The following is a 17,731-nucleotide window of genomic DNA, read 5'->3' as shown; positions in this document are numbered from 1 at the left end:
TGCTCTGTCCTGCATCCTTAACTATTCCCTCTCTACTACCTGCATGCATCTTAAAAAGAAACCAACATAAAAAAAAAAAAAACAAAACCATAACTTAACTCTATCTCCTATGTCAGCTAGTAACGCATCGTTTTGATTCTCTTTATGGCAAAGGTCCTAAAAAGGATTGTTTACATTGTTTTTCTTCACTTCCTCACTCCCAATCTCTCAGTTCACTCTAATCATACCATTCCATTGAAATGGCTCTTCTAGTAATTATGTTGTCCACCTTCTCATTTTCTTCACCAACAGAGTGCCATGACTAGAAACAGCAGGTCTTCAAAAGATTTTCAAATTTATTTACAGATAATTACTTATAAATTTTTAAACTTCAAAATGTTTTCAGAAATGGTTGTACACGATAGCCTTAAATTTTAAAATGTATACTTAAAATGAATACAAAAAATATATCTCTTTGTGCAAAATTCAAGTAATATAAAAATAAAAGTTCTCCTTCCTCTGTCCCATTAAATATCATTCTTCTCTCCAAAGGTAATTTATGTTAAAGTTTCAAGGTTTTCTAGACTAGTTTAGACACACCAATATATCACATACACAAAACTTCTAATATAAATGGTACTATTCTATATATTTTGTCCTGAAACTTGCTCCGTTTTTTCCCGCTTTTTCAAGTTTTTATTTAAATTCCAGTTAGCTAACAGAGGGTGTAATATTAATTTTAGGTGTAGAATTTAGGGATTCATCACTTACATACAACACCCAGTGCCCATCACAATGAGTGCCCTCCTTACTACCCATCACCCATTTAAGCCATCCCCCCACCTACCTCCCCTCCATCAACCCTCAGTTTGTTCTCTGTTAAGAATCTGTTTTGTTTCTTAAATTCCACATGAGAGAAATCATATGGGGTGTCTCTCTGACTTGTTTTGCTTAACATGATGGTCTCTAGCTCCATCCACACTGCTGCAAATGACAAGATTTCACTCTTTTTTATGGCTAAGGAATATTCCATTGTATATTTGTGTGTGTGTGTGTGTGTGTGTGTACCTCTTTGAATGTGCATGTCTCTTTCAATTAGTATTTTTGTATTCTTTGGGTAAATACCTAGTAGTGCAATTGCTGGGTATTGGACAGTTTTATTTTTAACTTTTTGAGGAACCTCCATACTGTTTTCCAGAGTGGCTGTACCAGTTTGGATTTCCGCCAACAGTGCATGAAGCTTCCCCTTTCTCCAAAACTTGCTATTTTTCACTTAATATTTTGTCTTAAAACTTTTAGCTACTTCAGAGTTTCACACTTTAACCATTCTTCTGCTGAATCTCCAATCTTTCAATATTATAGACTGTTACAATAAAACATATTTTACATACATACCTTTGTGTGTGCCTGCATGTACCTCTATAGATACCTAGCAGCAAAAAGTGACTTTTAAAAGGAGTATTTATCTTCAAGTTTGATATATTCTGCAAAATTGTATTTCAAGACAGCAACAGAATTTTCTTAAAAAAAAATTTTTTTTTTTAAGTTTACTTCATTTATTTTTAGAGAGAGACAGAGAGAGAGCACGGGAGGGGCAGAGAGAGAAAATCCCAAGCGGGCTCTATGCTGACAGTCATGTGGGGCTCAAACTCACGAATTGTGAAATCATGACCTGGACTGAAATCAAGAGTCGGACACTTAACTGACAACTGAGCCACCCAGGTGCCCTGGCAATAGCAATTTCTTTCACAAAAGACCCTTTTTCTCTACATCTTTATCAACTGTTGGTATTAACAATGATTTAACTTCATGCTAATCTGTTCATCAGTGATAAATATCTCTGTTTCAATTCGTATTTCATCAATTATTAAAAAAAATTTTTTTTAATGTTTTATTTATTTTTGAGAGACAGAGACAAAGAGTGAATGTAGGGGAGACACAGAATCTGAAGCAGGCTCCAGGCCCTGGGCTGTCAGCACAGAGCCCATCACGGGGCTCAAACCCACAGAACGCGAGATCATGACCTGAGCCAAAGTCAGACACTTAACCAACTGAGCCACCCAGGTATCCCTTTATTAATTATTAATGAAGTTATGCCTCTTTTCATAGGGTTATTGTTTTATAAGATTTCTCTTCTGAAAAGTAACTTTCATATCCCTTGCTCACTTTTCTAAGGAATGTGTTTTTGTTATTGATTTGTAGGATTTATTATGTATGATTGAAAATATTTCCCCCAACCTATCATTTGTTTTTTAACTTTGTTCATAGGGCTGGTTGACATATAAATGTATTTAACTTTACATACACAAACCTAAGGCCCCACCTACCCCCTGAAATCTCTGTATTAATTCATGAGGCATTTATTAGGGACTCTGATTTATATATGTGACCTATTTCATTATTTGAATACTATTCTTGCCCTTTCTTCATTAAATATGTTAAAAAAATACTTATGTATTTTTCTTTTTAGATGAGTACTTTTTAAAATATCCATTTGCATTTCATCTGGTCCAAGAGTAGATCACTTTAGGATTTCATTATTTGAAATGTGTACTATAAGACTATCTTCCAAAAGAAAAGACAGATAACACATGTTTTTGTACCAGAAAGTATCCATAGTAATGTATGGATTACTACTTATTATTACTTAAACAATGACCTAGTTTAAGTGAGGTAAAATATACCTAGTACATACTAAGCACATAAAAGTGCTCAGTAACATTAGTTCTAACCTTTACCTCTTTCCTTTAGATTTCTTACCTGCTGTAAACTGAGAATGAGGGTCTTGGCACACTGAATTTTATCAATCTGTCTGGTTTTACTCAGTGTTTCCTTAATAATATCACCATAGTCATTGTAATACTATGAGAAAAAGAAAGAAAATACAGCTTTAAAATTATTGAAATTTCATGAGACAAAGTAGATTGGTGAAAAAAATGGAAGGGGGAGTTCAGAGGTGTTTAATTTCTTCATCTTAAACATAATGAGAGACAAAAGATATTGTCTAAAGTTAAAGGAATACACATTTGATATTTAAGATTAAGAAACAGTGAAAGTTAACGATAAAACTGAAAACCGGGAATTGTAGAAGAGGAAGATAGGTAAACAAAATTCCTTATTCTCTGTAATACGGATTCAATAGACATCACTTAAAAGGTAACAAATCAACAAACAGAACTTTGGTAGAAACTTAGCAAAGAACTAAACCAGAACAATTAAAACTGCTTACCTCTGGGGAGTGAACCTAAATAAGTGGGAAGGGCAGATTAGTGTCACAGACTTAACTTTAAATACTTTTGTGTTGTATCTCATTCCCTGTCACCACCACATGTGTGTATGTTACTATTATAAAAAATAAAAACAATGACTTGTTCGATAGTGACTGAGAAAAATTTAATTTCTTTATAATTCAGTTTTTTGATATAGGATTTAAAAAATTTTCCTTGTGAGTAAATAATTAAAAAAACCCTTATTTAAAGCCATTAAATCTGGATGTTATTTCCAAGTGAAAGCTTAAAAACCTACAACTTATGTGAAAAAGTAATATATTAGCTTAGTAATTGGATTTTTATAATTTACAAAAAAGATGGCTATACGTCCATGATATAAGGTGCAAAAAAAGAGAAAGATACAATAATACACTGAAGTGGTTAAACAGGGAGATCTCTAATAAATTCAGATTTGTAATGGTCATACAGAGAACTGGGGCAAAAAGCTATATATACATACCTAAGGGTATATAACAAAGACTAGCAAATAACTATCAGAATACTCTCAAAAAGATTACAGCTTTTAATGAGAAGCACAACAATTGCTGAGGATGATAATAAATTTTGGTTAAGGCTCATTTCTTGAAATCAATACAGTATTATAAAGGGATGAAAAGGAAAAACCATGGTATACTCATATTTATCCATCCAAACATAATGTTTAGATATTATGCTAGGAAGCCATCTCAGACTCCTTTCACTTAGGTCTCTCTCTATATCCTGTGTTTGCTTTGTAATTTGTACATCTACCACTACAATAATTGTGCTGAGGTTTTATGGTCTAGTGGGAAGAACTAAGCTTGGAAGCTAGACAAACCTAGAATCAAATTCCAGTTTTTGCTATTTATAATAGTTATGTGACCATGGAAAGTTACTTAACCTCTTTGAGCCTTAATTTCCTTATCTGTAAATGACAGGATTACTGTAAATAACAAACATTATGAAAGAGCCTCAGAACAGTATCTCATATATAAATTGCACAGAACAAAGGCAGCCACTCATTATTACCATGTTACATTATATTATGCTTGTATTTCAGTTTCCCTATTAACCTGTAAGCTCCTTAGTGCAGAAATCATGTTTTATTTAAATCTCTGGCTATCAACACAGTGTTGGTCACACTGCAGTTGTTCAGCAAAATATGATGAATTAATTACTATTTATCCTACCTAGAACTGGACCATACATAACTAAACATGGATAAAGATGCAATTGGATCAATGGCACACACAATATTCTGAACATACGCAAAACAAAACACTATCTGTGTCAGGAGAACAAGGTAAAAACACATAAACTGAGAAGTCTACCTGTCATAAAGATTTCTGAGCAATGCTTTTTTAGAGGGTCGGGAACAAAATGGAGCTTAAGGAAAGCAAACAGCCAGGAAGGTGAGTACCTACCAAAATCCTATCATATGAAGAATGGTTTAAAACCCTTCAGCGTTTCCTTACCACCCTGAGGAAAAAAATTCAAGCTTCTCACACAGCATATAGTCACTAATGACACCTTCTTTAAATCTTATCTCTTGCTCCACTTTCATAAGCAATCTATGTTGTCACATCAAATTACTTGCACTTCCCACAAAGAATTCACATTCCTTTGTCTGTGCATGAAGTTCAATCTGCCCACAAGTCCTCCCACTACTTCTTTGCTTACTAATTTATGCTTAGTGTCTTAGACTTAGTTCTGAAGTCACCTCTAAGCAATTTCCATTAACCCTTATATTTCTTTAGAATATATAAAGAAACATATATTGTCTGTTTTATATATTTCCAGGAACCCCTATACATACCTTGGTTATACTATACAATGCAATTGTCTAATTGTTGACAGTCTTTTTGCCTTTAGACTACTTTAGAATGGAATTAAAGAAAATCTTTATAACTTCAGTGCCTGGCAGGCAGCATGGTATATAGTAGGCATACTTATAAAAATGTCTTGAAGAGATGTCATAAGGAAGAGAGATTAGGTTTCTTCCATGTTATCAAGAGAGTCTATAAAGCTTCATGGAAACAAAAAGGTGTTCTTCCAATAAATGTGAAGATCTCCCACATTATGGGGTTGATATAATGGAACAGATTGACAAAAAGCTTATACTTCTATAAAAGAGAGAAACTTTAAATATATCAGAAAATCATCAACAATACATAGGTAAAAGCTGTGAATTTTAGCTTCTGTTCTCATCTTTTCATTTTAATTGCAAATTTCTCTGCCACTGAGATGGAAGGAGAAAAATAAGGATATGAAACTATACCTTCATGTAGTGTTTAAAGATGTCTGCAGCTGCATGCATGTCAACAATATCATAAATGATAAGTTTGCTGAAGGCAGCAAGTAGATTCCTTCTTTTATGTAAGGCCTCAATTTTATTAGCTTCATCTTCTTCATCACCCTCTAACCACAGAAAATAAATTCGTTATGAACTTTGGCCCTTTATACAAGGTAAAACAAAATAGACAATCTGTATAATCAAACACTGGCTTATAACTTTACAAGTAGTACCATTCAGTTTTAGATAAGATAAAAATTGTGATTATTTTAGGGTGGTATATTTAGTTGCACCGATTATACATTTAGTAGGTACCAAGGTTCCTACTTCCAAGAGACTGTCACAGCAAAGACTGCGTAAGATAAGCAAATCATATATAAATTCTTTTTCTGATATTTTTATCCTAATAATACTGTTGTCTGTCAATCTTGAAGATGCTATCTCTTCTAATTTCAATTACATGCTATTAGCTATATTTTAACAGAGAAGAAATTTCTGGAAATGTTTAAGACATAGAGAAAAAGTTTTCTTTTAGAAAGAAATATGCGGGGAGTAATGGAAATATATGGAGGTGTTAGTTTTCAGTGCTTGTCCTAAACATGGTTACATTATACATTTTGCAAAACATTTATGCATATATACATTTCTTAAAACAAAGCTTACTATCAAATACTTTCCAAATGAGAAGTGTTTCTTCCTCAGTTTTTTAATTCTCAGGTCCCACTGGCTTGTCTATCTTTGATCCCTGAAAAAATTTCTTCATAAGGCTCCAGATGCTCACATGTTAATGTTTGTTTCAGGCTCTGTACTGACGCTCCCATGTCTTGGCCTGCCCATACTTGGAGAGTGTTCTTTCTTTCCTTCTTCACATGTATATATTCAGAAAAGAACTTACTGAACTTTTCTCTTCCTTTTCCATTAATTACTCCTGCTGTGAAGCACCAAGGCTTCGAGAAGTTGGAAATCTTTTTGCTTAAAACAAGTAGTAGGTAAATTTTATCTCCTGTGATTAAAATGGACTCTAGAGATTTTGTTTCACAATTGAGTATTTTCTAAAATGTTCTGTTAAGTAAAGAATACTCTAATAGCACCAGACAGATCTGCAGATTAGATATACAGATCTTAAACAGCTGAAATAATCTATTTCACAAATATCCTATATAATATTTATTTATAGTCAGCCTAATTATGCTATGTTGTCATTATGCAGGTTTAGCATAATTTTGACTGGTAAGGTTTGATAACAGTCTTTTAGCACTTAATACCTTACAGTTACATTTTGTTAAGAAATATATGGTGATTCTCAGGAATAGAAAGGAACTTGGATGCTTTCCTTTACAGGAATTGTGAACCTGGACATAGTTCAATTAGGAACATATCTATCCTATATATACATTTTGCACATGTGGGAAATGACAAATGTACACATTTACTGTAGTATAATTTATAATAAGCAGAAGATTGAAAACTAGGGGTGCCTGGGTGGCTCAGTCTGTTAAGTGTCCAACTTTAGCTCAGGTCATGATCTCGCAGTTAGTGACTTTGAGCCCCACGTTGGGCTCTGTGCTGACAGTTCAGAGCCTGGAGCCTGCTTCAGATTCTGTCTCCCTCTCTCTGCCCCTCCTCCACTCACAAGCTCATGCACACTCTCTCCCTCTCAAAAAATGAATAAACATTAGAAAAAAAAGGTTGGAAAGTAGCCTAACATCAATCAATAGGAGACAGATGACATAAATTATGCTATAACGAATAATTATGCTATAGCTGTTGGAAAAAGAATAAAGAAGCTCTGTATGTAGTGACAGGGAAAGACCTCTGGGGTACTATTCTAAAGAAGGGAGACTTTCACTGTGTACATTATTATTCTTGTTGGTTCCTGAACCACATGAATGCATTAACTCTTTTTTAAAAGAGAGAAATGCTAGTACTTTTTAGGACTGAATTTGAATTTTTTCCTAGTATCTTTTGTGATCGGTAAAAAAAAAAAAAAAAAAAATCAATATTATATTGATGAGATAATAACTACAAATACCCATGCTCTGGTTCTCTTCGTCTTGGTCAATGAAAACATGATCCATCACAAAACTGAGGAGTTCAGACTGGAGTCCAGTATCTGGATTAAATACCAAAGGCTGGAGGCCTTCCCTGCCACCTGTCATTAATTGGTGGCTAAATATCATCAGAAGATCACAGAGTAACATGAATGCCTAGAATGCAAAGGGAATTAATTCATCAGTAATATAATATATAAATATAACTATAACTAGAGATCAATGTTAATGAAAACATACTAAATTAAATGTACTTCATAAACAATACCATAACAGAAACTGAGTAGTTTTAATTTCCAAACTTATTGAATATACTTTTTCTCATTAAATACTAGTCCCATTTAAGACTTTTCCTCCCTAAACATAATCTATTTCTTTTACATGGCTGTATTAACTCAAAACAGTTAAGAGATTTTGACTTGAAGTTAAGAAAAATGACTTAAAGCTAATTGTGGAAATACAAAATGAACAGAATAAATTATGACAGAGGACAGAAATCAATCATACACTTCTTAATCAAATAATAAGCATAAATCTTAAGACAAACTGTATTATTCAACAAATTACAATGCAGTACTCTAAATCTTAAAGCTACTATTTAAGGATTCTGCTTTAAAAAAATCTAACGTGGGGGCGCCTGGGTGGCTCAGTTGGTTAAGTGTCTGACTTCAGCTCAGGTCATGATCTCATGGTTCATGGGTCTGAGCCCTGCATCAGGCTCTGCTGACAGCTCAGAGCCTGGAGCCTGCTTCACATTCTGTGTCTCCCTCTCTCTCTGCCCCTCCTCAGCTTGTGCTCTTTCTCTCTCTCTCAAAAATAAACTTAAAAAAAAAAATCTTTCAGTAGGTTTAAAATTGAATTTAAGACCATTCACATAAAAATCACTATATGAAAGCTTGCCACAAGTTTAATCACATAAGGGAATTTTCAATACATTTCCTAAAGAAACAGTATGATAATGTTGTCAAATTTGCCCTATTTAATGGATGGTATGAAATGAGTCTGTGTTATCAGTTTACTGTAACTGAATGATTTTGTTGTAGGATAATTGAGGGCTCTGGTAACTCAAAACAATTCACTTACCTTGTTCTAAATATTGATTTCTAGGGGAAAACACAATTTTGGTATGTATTTGGAGATGAGTGCATACTTGGCTGTCTACCTCCAGCAAGAATCATGGAAGTTCATGCTCTGACTACACCACCATGAACTACTAAATGTCTAAAGATATTCAGAAAGAGCCACTTGAAAACGGGAGCATGAAGAGAATCCAGGGGGATGGATATATATAGAGAGAGAAAGAGAGAGGGAGAATCCAGGGGGAGGGAGAGGGGGAGGGCAAGGCAGAGGGCAGAGGGCAGGGGCAGAGGCAGAGGGAGAGGCAGAGGGAGAGGCAGGCCACAGTTTTGGACATCACCAGTGATGATGCACAAACAATGAATTTTTGGTTTAAATGTCCTAAGCTAGGTAGTTTTAGACAGCACTCACTGATGGGGTTCAGCAGGTTTAGAGAGTAAGGTTTAGAGAAGACCATCTCTGTTCCCATTTAAGTTAGATGCTGATAACTTAATAGATAACTAATAGATGTGATAACCTACTTAGAAGGGATAGCAAAATGTGAGTACTACAGTATTCTAATTAACTAGACATTTTCTAGTCCAACATTACGATGAAAAGAACAATATGGAAAAAAGTATTCTTTTATATAAAACAGTATACAGAAGTTTTTATATGTAACAGTATATAAAAGTACTTACCAGAAGAATAGTATAATTCAACAGTTTTAAAAAAATCGCTTCATGGAAACAGTACTGCCTCGGGCTCTGCTTTGACCCTCTTTGGGCTGTGCTGCCCTTCCCAAGGATTGAGGAGTCTGCTAAACCAGTGGGATATATCCACCTGCACTCCTACTATCCAAGTACAGGGACTCAGGGATTCCTTGCCCTAAGAGACCTGATTCTGCTATCAAAGCCTGCACAGCCCTCTTCTCTGGGGAGACGATATCATTTGTGTGTGTACTCCAGGTCTCAGGGTGGCTGTTTGAGGGGATAATGTTGACAGTTTGGATTTATGGGCTGAAGTGTTTACATATATGTGTGAGAAGTGAGAAGTTTACATATATGTGTGAGAAGTGTGAAGTGTTTACATATGTGTGATGAGAAGAGGGTAAGGTCAGAGGAGGGTGGACCACAGGCCAGCTTCAACCCTCCCAGTTTTGGGATAGAAGTCCCAGGAATCAGGAATTATGAACCAGGTCATTATGATAGTGTATTTGTCTAGATAAAAAGACATAAAACAAATCTGTTAGCTTGCTTTGTTAAGTTAAATATTCAGACATCCATACTTTTGTCCCAAGTTCCATAAATGTTAGGGATAGATCTGTATGTTAAGAACTGTCATAAAAAATTTACATCTTCTTACTGTTCTTCAATGAATTTAGTTATTTTTATTGAGAGCTCTTAACTGATAATTTCTTACCTGTTCCTTCACTGGAGTATTAACATTAGATAGGCACTGTTGGCAAACAGCCAAAAAGGATTTCACTGTTTTCCTCAATACCAACAAATCCTCCTGTAAGACACATTCAAATTTGCAAACATGAATTACAATATCCTATAAACCTGATCCGTAAGAAATAATAAATGGAAATAGCCAATTGACTTACTGTTAAGGAAATTCATAAAACCAAATTTATTGTTGGGAACCAAATCATACAGTTATTTCCTAGTTATCCTAATGGAAGGGGCATAATCCCAAACACTCAATTCTATTTAGCTATGGAATGCTCAGTATGATTTCCTCCAACATGTTTTCCTTTATAAATATGGTTTACTTGGGTTAATATTAAAATTGTTAGACATTCCAAAATACATACTAGTTGGTAGTAAGGTGAGGGGGCAGAGCAGCACACTGAAAAAATATCATTAAGCAACAAATGTGCACTTAATTTCCCCCATATTCTCAGCATTCTGCAAAATGTCAAGGGAAGAAAACTAAATGTTTTTTGAGAAAAAATAATTTTAAAAACAGTGTCCTTGCCCTCAAGGGGTTAACATCCTAGCAGGGAATTAGGCTAATCACAGAGTAATTAAATGTTCAATTTTTTTTTTTTTTTTTGTACTACCTCTAACTGCAGCAGAGAGAGCTGAGCTGGAGGGACTTTTGTAAAAGGATGGGCTTTAATTTAAAATTGAATGAGTGAACAGGATTTAATTAGATGGCCATATAATATTCAATGTGAAACATTTAAAAAGTATAAAAGGAAATTTAAATTTATCAAGCACCTAAATGTGTCAGACACTGGTTTGAGGGCTTAGTGTTACATAATCTAACATTTATATTGATTAGTAGTAGTCATTATTAGCAAGAGTTTGAAGCCAGGATTGTCTGATATCAGAGCTCACATTCTCACTAATGAGGAAGACACATGAGATAATTCAGTATTACATCGATATTTAAAATAGTAATGAAGAGTAATTAAATTAGGCTGATGTAGAAATCACTTCTAAAAAGTATTCTGTTACTAAAGTTCTTAAAGCTACTCTTTGTGCAGATGACAGTACTAATTCCTTTTGGGGATCTTCACATCCCAAATAAAGATACTTAAAAAATTATACACATTTCCTTTTGCTATCATGAGTGTAGTATTTGGAAGAAGGAATAAGCTCATTTTGTGCAGAATAGTAAAAAAAAAAAAAAAAAAGCTGTCTTAAAAACTTTTCATGTTCCTGCAGATGAACACCCAATAACCAAAACTCAACATTCTTTGACCTTCTCTAATTTCAAAGATTCATTATACATTAGGGGAAACAGACAAGAGAACAGTCAGCTGCAACAGAATGTAAGAAATACTATGTTGGAAAGCCTAATCCAGAGTCAAAAGTAGTCACAGAAGGGCTCCCAAAGAAGGTAACATGTAAGCTGAGCTCTGAACAACTAAAAATTATCCAGCTATATAGAAAAAGGTATCCCAGGGGGCACAAAATGTTCAAAAGCCTGAACATGCTTGTGAGAGGCTGTTAATTTATTGTGGCTGGGACACAAATACGGAGGTGAGTGGCAAGAGTGAAAGCTGAAGAGGAAAACAGGATTTATTTCCATTTAAACAGGAGATCACTTAAAATTCCGTGTTAAATCATCTGGTTATTATCCCACTAGCAATAACGAACTACTGTAGAAGAATCTTTATTATGAGAGTGCTACAATTTTGTTTTAAAGAATAATATTATAAGCAGAATGGAGAATGATATGGAATAGGGAGGCTAGTTAATAAGAAATACAATCTTCTGCTGAGTGCTAATTATGTACTAAGTACTGTGTTCTACGGGCCATAAATTTAAATCTCACAATCACCATATGAAGTAAGTGTTAATATTCCTTTTATACCCATGAGGAAACAACTTCAGAACACCCATGGATTCTAAGTGATAGGGTAAGGATCCAAATGTAGGATTATCTTACTCTTGTGACTCTAAAGCAGTCCATGCTCTTAATCATTATTCTCTGGTTCCCTTACATATTAACAAAGGCCATAGGAATAATTTAGAATGAGGGTCTGAAAATAAAATGTTGGCAGTGAAGATGTGAATAGACTGAAGAGAAATTATAAAGCAGCAGCATAGAATTTAGGAACTAATCAGAATGGGGCTGTTGATGAGTCCTAAATTTCCAGGTAGTCACCTATTAGGTGGATTATGGTGTTTATCACTGAAATAGTTAATGTTAATAGTTCACAAAAATGCTAACATAATAGTTCAATTTTAGAGATGATGATCTGAGATTCCTGAAAAATATCCTACTGATGTTTAGTAGGCCATTGAATATAAGAGTTCAAAGGCCATGGGAAAGAATTCAAGCAAGAATAAAGATTTGGCAGTCCTCGGCATTTAAACGGCAACAGACATGATGGAAGAAGATGAGATCACTCAATGAGAATATGTAGAGAAGGTGGACAAAAGTATCTTGGGGAACACCAACATTTAACAGATGGATAAGAAAGAAGAGCATATGAAGAAATCTAAGAAATGGTATGAGTAGGAATAAAAACCAGAAGAATATGGCATATTCGGGAAAGAAAACATTAAAAAATGGTTTTCTAAAAAATGTTTATTTACTTATTAAAGTTTACTTATTAAGAGAGAAACCAAGAGCAGGGGAGGAGCAGAGAGAGAGAATCTCAACTTGACTCCAAGGATCGAATTCACAAACCATGAGACCATGACCTGAACCAAAATCAACAGAGGCTTAACCACCTGAGCCCCTCAGCTGCACCTAAATGTTTATTTTGAGAGAAAGGGTATGCACACATGTGAGTGGATGGGAGAGGCGGAGAGAGAGAGGTAGAGAGATAATCCAAGCAGGCTCCATGCTGTCAGCACAGAGCTAGATGTGGGGCTCAATCTCACAAACCATCAGTTCATGTCCTGAGCTGAAATCAACAGTTGGATGCTTAACCAACTGAGCCATCCAGGTGCCCCAGAAAATGTTTTTAAGGAAAAAAACACCAACATTAAAAAATGGAGATAGTAATTTAATAGTGACAAATGCCATAACAGAAAAGACAAGCTAAGGATTAGAAAGTATCCCATAAAACAATGATGAGGTTGTGAGTGATCTTGGGGAGAAAACTTTTAATGGAATTAAAAGGGCTGAAGTCAGACTACAGCGGAAATCTTCCATTTTCTTGAATGGAAGAAAAAGAAGGCAACTCTTTGCTGAATAAGTAACTGAAAGAAAAAAAAGCCATGCTACTGACTAGCTCTATGATCTTAGTCAATTATTTTATGTCTCAGAATTACAGAGTTTAAAAATCTATAAACAAGACAGCTGAACTATGAGATTCTATGGTACTCTGTGATTCTGCTGAATTCACTCATAGGCACTCAAACGAGAACAAGACAGGTGCTAAGTGATAATAAACCTCCCACTATTCAAAGAATGAATGTTCACTGTTCCATTGCTAGTACCTAGAATAGTGCTTGGCACACGGCAGGTGTTTAATAAATACTGAATGAAATGCAAGTATACGTAATACAGATAATATCACAATCCTAGGGTCAATGTGTAATATCTTCATTTTATCAAACTCTAAATAGAGTTTGAAAAAATGGTGCTAGGAGGTATTAATGCTCCTTTATTTCCTTAAATTTCTCAGTTAGCGTGCAAAGAAGCAGTCTAGGGAATCAGCTATCTTTGGAGTTGAAGCCAAATATTCCTTTAAAGGTCGATTATAAAGCAGATGTGTCTTATGTAAAATGGTAACTTGCCAATTCTTTTGAAGAATTATAAATTTAACATCGCAACTAAGTAAGCAGCCTACCAATGACTAATCAGTAGAAGTATTTTAAGAAGAAACTGGAAATGGGAAGCAACCAAGAAAATAGAAGCTAAAGGCCTTTAGCAGTAAAGTTTGCACTAGATTTGGATGCAACTTAAATATTATCTGAGTGCTCAAGAAAATTAATTTAATTATAGTCAGTTCGATTCCATTAAGAGAAATATAAAACTAATAGTTTTAGGTAAATGGGCAGAGATACTATATATTTTAAGTAAATCTTATATGGTAAAGCCCTTTAAACAGCTGGGAAGAGACAGGTTCTTGTAGATTTCAGAATACAGTGCTTTTATTCACTTTACAATATTTCATTTGATTAAAATAGTTGGAATGATGATTCCCAAGGCTGTGATTGTGCTAAGTTAAGGCAGGCAACCACTTCTGGGATATGTGGTAATAAATATCTTGAGAAATTTTCAGGATGTTCAATCAAAACTTTAAAAGAGGTTCAGGGTTTGCCAGCTTAAAGCTCAAGTATTAAGGTAAGTTTCACAGAATGGGCTTTATTCTTAATGTCTCTTAAAAAACAAGAATAAGGATAAGAAAAAATAAAAACATAAAAAGATTCTAAATAGGGCCAATAATAAGAGCTTAGTTTTAAAAGCACAAAAATTAGTAATTTACTTGAACTCCTTTAAAATATAAACCACTGAGGGGCACCTGGGTGGCTCAGTTGGTTTCAGTATCCGACTCTTGGTTTCAGCTCAGGCCATGATCTTACAGTTCGTGAATTCGAGCCCCATGCTGGGCTTGTTGACAGTGCAGAAGCTGCTTGGGATTCTCTTACCCACAAGCCCTCCCTCCCCCACTTTCTGCCCCTCCCTGGCACACTCTCTCTCAAAATAAAGAAATAAACTTAAAAAATTTAAATATAAGCCACTGGCTATTTTAAAATTTGAGAAAACTTATTACATTCCACATATTCTGGAATGAAATACTTTCTCTCCTGTTGTAATAGTTGCAAAGTCATTGTGAAAAAAATTAAATATGTTCAACTTACACTGAATAAACAAGAGCATTTTGTATGCGGTATTTTTCTGGGCTAGAATTCAACAGTAATAAAGTTAACATTTACTGGCACTTACTGTGTACCAGGCACTAATCTTAGCTTTTCATGAATTAAATTCAACTAATCCTCATAACTGTGATGGGTACTGATATTATTATCACTCCCATTTTATATATGAAGAAACAGGCACAAAGATGTTAAATGCAGGCCCAAAGACCAAAGCAGTGTGCCTCTAGTCTGTGCTCTTAACCATTTTGCTATAATGACTTTTTTCTATAAATTGAGAAAATTACTATGTTGAGGAAACAGGCATTATGGAGGTAAGATATTTGAAACTCAAATTACTCAAGTATATTTACATATAAACAAAACAGCCAGTCAACCTGATGGACTCTGAAAAACAATAACCCAAGAACAAGATATGCTGATTATCCAGACTGCAATTTTAAGAAACTAGAATATTTAGGGAGTACCTCTACAACTTTTAATAGGATAGTACTTTACTTATAAATTCCCTTACAAGCCAGAGTACCTGAATTACAGAGGTGAGAACTAAACACAGTGAACAGAAGAGTAATCTGCCACTTAGTCCAGGATAAGCTATATATAAACTAAGTATATGGTACTTCTTTTCAAACACTTTTTCCTAAATGAAACAGTATTGTCTCTTATTTTCAGAAAGCAGCTTGGCATCATGAACACTTTTCCCTAAAGTAGCTATGGAAAGGAATTCAAATGGGTCAGGTGATAAGATTATACTGAGACTTAAGTTGTATCTTGGGGCTAGATTCTTTCATATCCATTTTGCAAGCTGCTTAACTAGCCTGGCTGAAGTTTTTCATTTTTTGGTTTTTTTCTTCCTGGTAGTACTGAAACCAAAATTTCAAGGAATTAAGATGTTTTACACCCTGGTCGGCAAAATCTCAACAATGAAAAATTTTCAACAAGGCTGGCATAATTAAGATGGTGAATTTATCTTATAAGCCATATTAGAAAGAAGTTTTCCCAAAGGCACAAAGGCTCAAAGTTGACTTACTCTAACATCTTGAGAAGAAAAACAGATCTTAAATGTAGACTGTGCCTTAAGAACCAAGTATCTCAACATGATTATAGTCAGTGGAGAAAGGTCAGAATTTAGTTCCTACACACACGAATATGTAGCTACTGTAGATCTGACATGCAGCATGGTAGATTTTGTCCTCCATCTGCATTTTGCAATAATGTTGGAAGTTAAGTTTGTCCCTTTGGTCCTAACAGTCACTATTTTGCCCCTATAACTCTGACTTCTCCTTTAGCTTTCTTCATTTTTGTGATTCCTTTTTATTACGTATCACAACTTTACATGTCAAGAGAAAGACTAAATTTAGTTGTTCTTTTATCTACAGCTATGAAATACCCTTAAGATAACCACAGCCAGAAACTGAAGCCACAGAAAAACTAGCAGTACATCCATAAAACTCATTCAGTATTACCTGCCAAATACACATTTTTAGAATGGGCATAAATAGAAAAGTTGTAAAATAAGGACCAAGACCAGGTCAAAGATGTCAGGATATGAAAATAAAGCCTGTAAAGAATTTGGTGATCAGTGTTCATGACAAAAAAGGGGCACAAGACTAGTTACCCAGAAAAGACAAATAGGGTTATTGACAAACAAGACCATGGGGTTACCTTACGAAGCCAGGGATTGGCAAACTTTTTGTGTAAAGGGTCAGATAGTAATATTTTAGGCTCCATCAGCCATGCAATGTCTGTCCCAACCACTTAACTCTGACACTTAATATAAAAGCAGCCCTACATAGCACATAAATTATTGAGCATGGCTGTGTTCCATTAAAACTTTATCATAAAAACAGGGGACAGGCCACATTTGGCCCATGGCCTATAGTATGTCCTGTCTGTACTGGGCTATAAAGCTCTTTGAAGTATAAACTGTGTTATGTTTACCTGTATTTAGCACCCTTACTAACACATAGTGAGGCTCATTATTTTTCAGCCCAATAAGTGATTATTCACATTAAATATGATAAAAACAAATGAAACTATATTCATTCACTTGGGATACATCAGTGAACAAGAGACATAGTAAAAAGTGTCACCACTGTAGTGGAGTACACACTATGTTTAAAACTGCTTTCGTATGTTTCAACCCCATGTTTAAAAACCCTTTAAAACTGCTTTCTTGTATGAATAGCTGCTACTAGCTTCTCTTTTGGGGGATGGGGACAGTGTGCGCCCCTTCTGTGAATACACAGTAAATTAACTACTGAATATTTAACCCCCAAATGTAATACCTAGTTTTCAGTGTTGTTGCTGTTCTTGGTAATTTGAATCCCCACCTGCTGACTCTTGCCATTGCCTCAGATTAATCCATTTATGATCCAGGTACCCTTAAACTGCCTACTGTAGTTCCAAAACATCTTCTGACTTCCTTCCTATAGTGTATCAAGATGAAGGAAGCTAAAGGAAGAATCAGAAGGGCAGGGGAAAAGTAGCGACTGTTAGGACCAAAGTGAGAGACCTGAATCCCCAAATCATTCCAAGATACAGATGGAGAACAAACAACTACCATGTTTTCTCTACACTAGCTACTGGGCATGTTTACTCACTTCCACAGCCTAAGATAATAGTTCATTTAGCACCCATTCTTGGTTGTGAAAGGGGAGACTAGGAAAGCATAGACAAGGACTCAGTTTAATGCCATCAAAACAAAGTTATTGTTTGCTGAAACACTTTTTTCAATTCAATCTTCCCAACAACCATATCCAACAGTGATTGATCACATACCCATTAGGAAACTCAGGTTCAAAGGTGAAG

General features: G+C 34.9%; 1 protein-coding gene across 4 annotated transcripts in view; it reads right to left on the bottom strand.

Moving 5' to 3' along the window:
* STAG1 (stromal antigen 1) overlaps window positions 1–17,731 on the bottom strand; it is a 410,325-nt gene that overhangs the window by 28,655 nt on the left and 363,939 nt on the right. For all 4 annotated transcript variants that reach the window (XM_023260539.2, XM_045036401.1, XM_019810669.2 and 1 more), the window contains 4 exons: window positions 10,050–10,142; window positions 7,553–7,727; window positions 5,506–5,645; window positions 2,740–2,841 (listed from right to left, as the gene is read on the bottom strand). In XM_023260539.2, the coding sequence (XP_023116307.1) occupies window positions 2,740–2,841; window positions 5,506–5,645; window positions 7,553–7,727; window positions 10,050–10,142 (510 nt within the window). The remainder of the gene's footprint in view (window positions 1–2,739; window positions 2,842–5,505; window positions 5,646–7,552; window positions 7,728–10,049; window positions 10,143–17,731) is intronic.

This window comes from Felis catus, chromosome C2 (assembly GCF_018350175.1).
Source record: "Felis catus isolate Fca126 chromosome C2, F.catus_Fca126_mat1.0, whole genome shotgun sequence".
NCBI lineage: Eukaryota > Metazoa > Chordata > Mammalia > Carnivora > Felidae > Felis > Felis catus.
The sequence above is the reverse complement of the archived record's forward strand: the minus strand, read 5'-3'. Positions and strand labels throughout refer to the sequence as shown.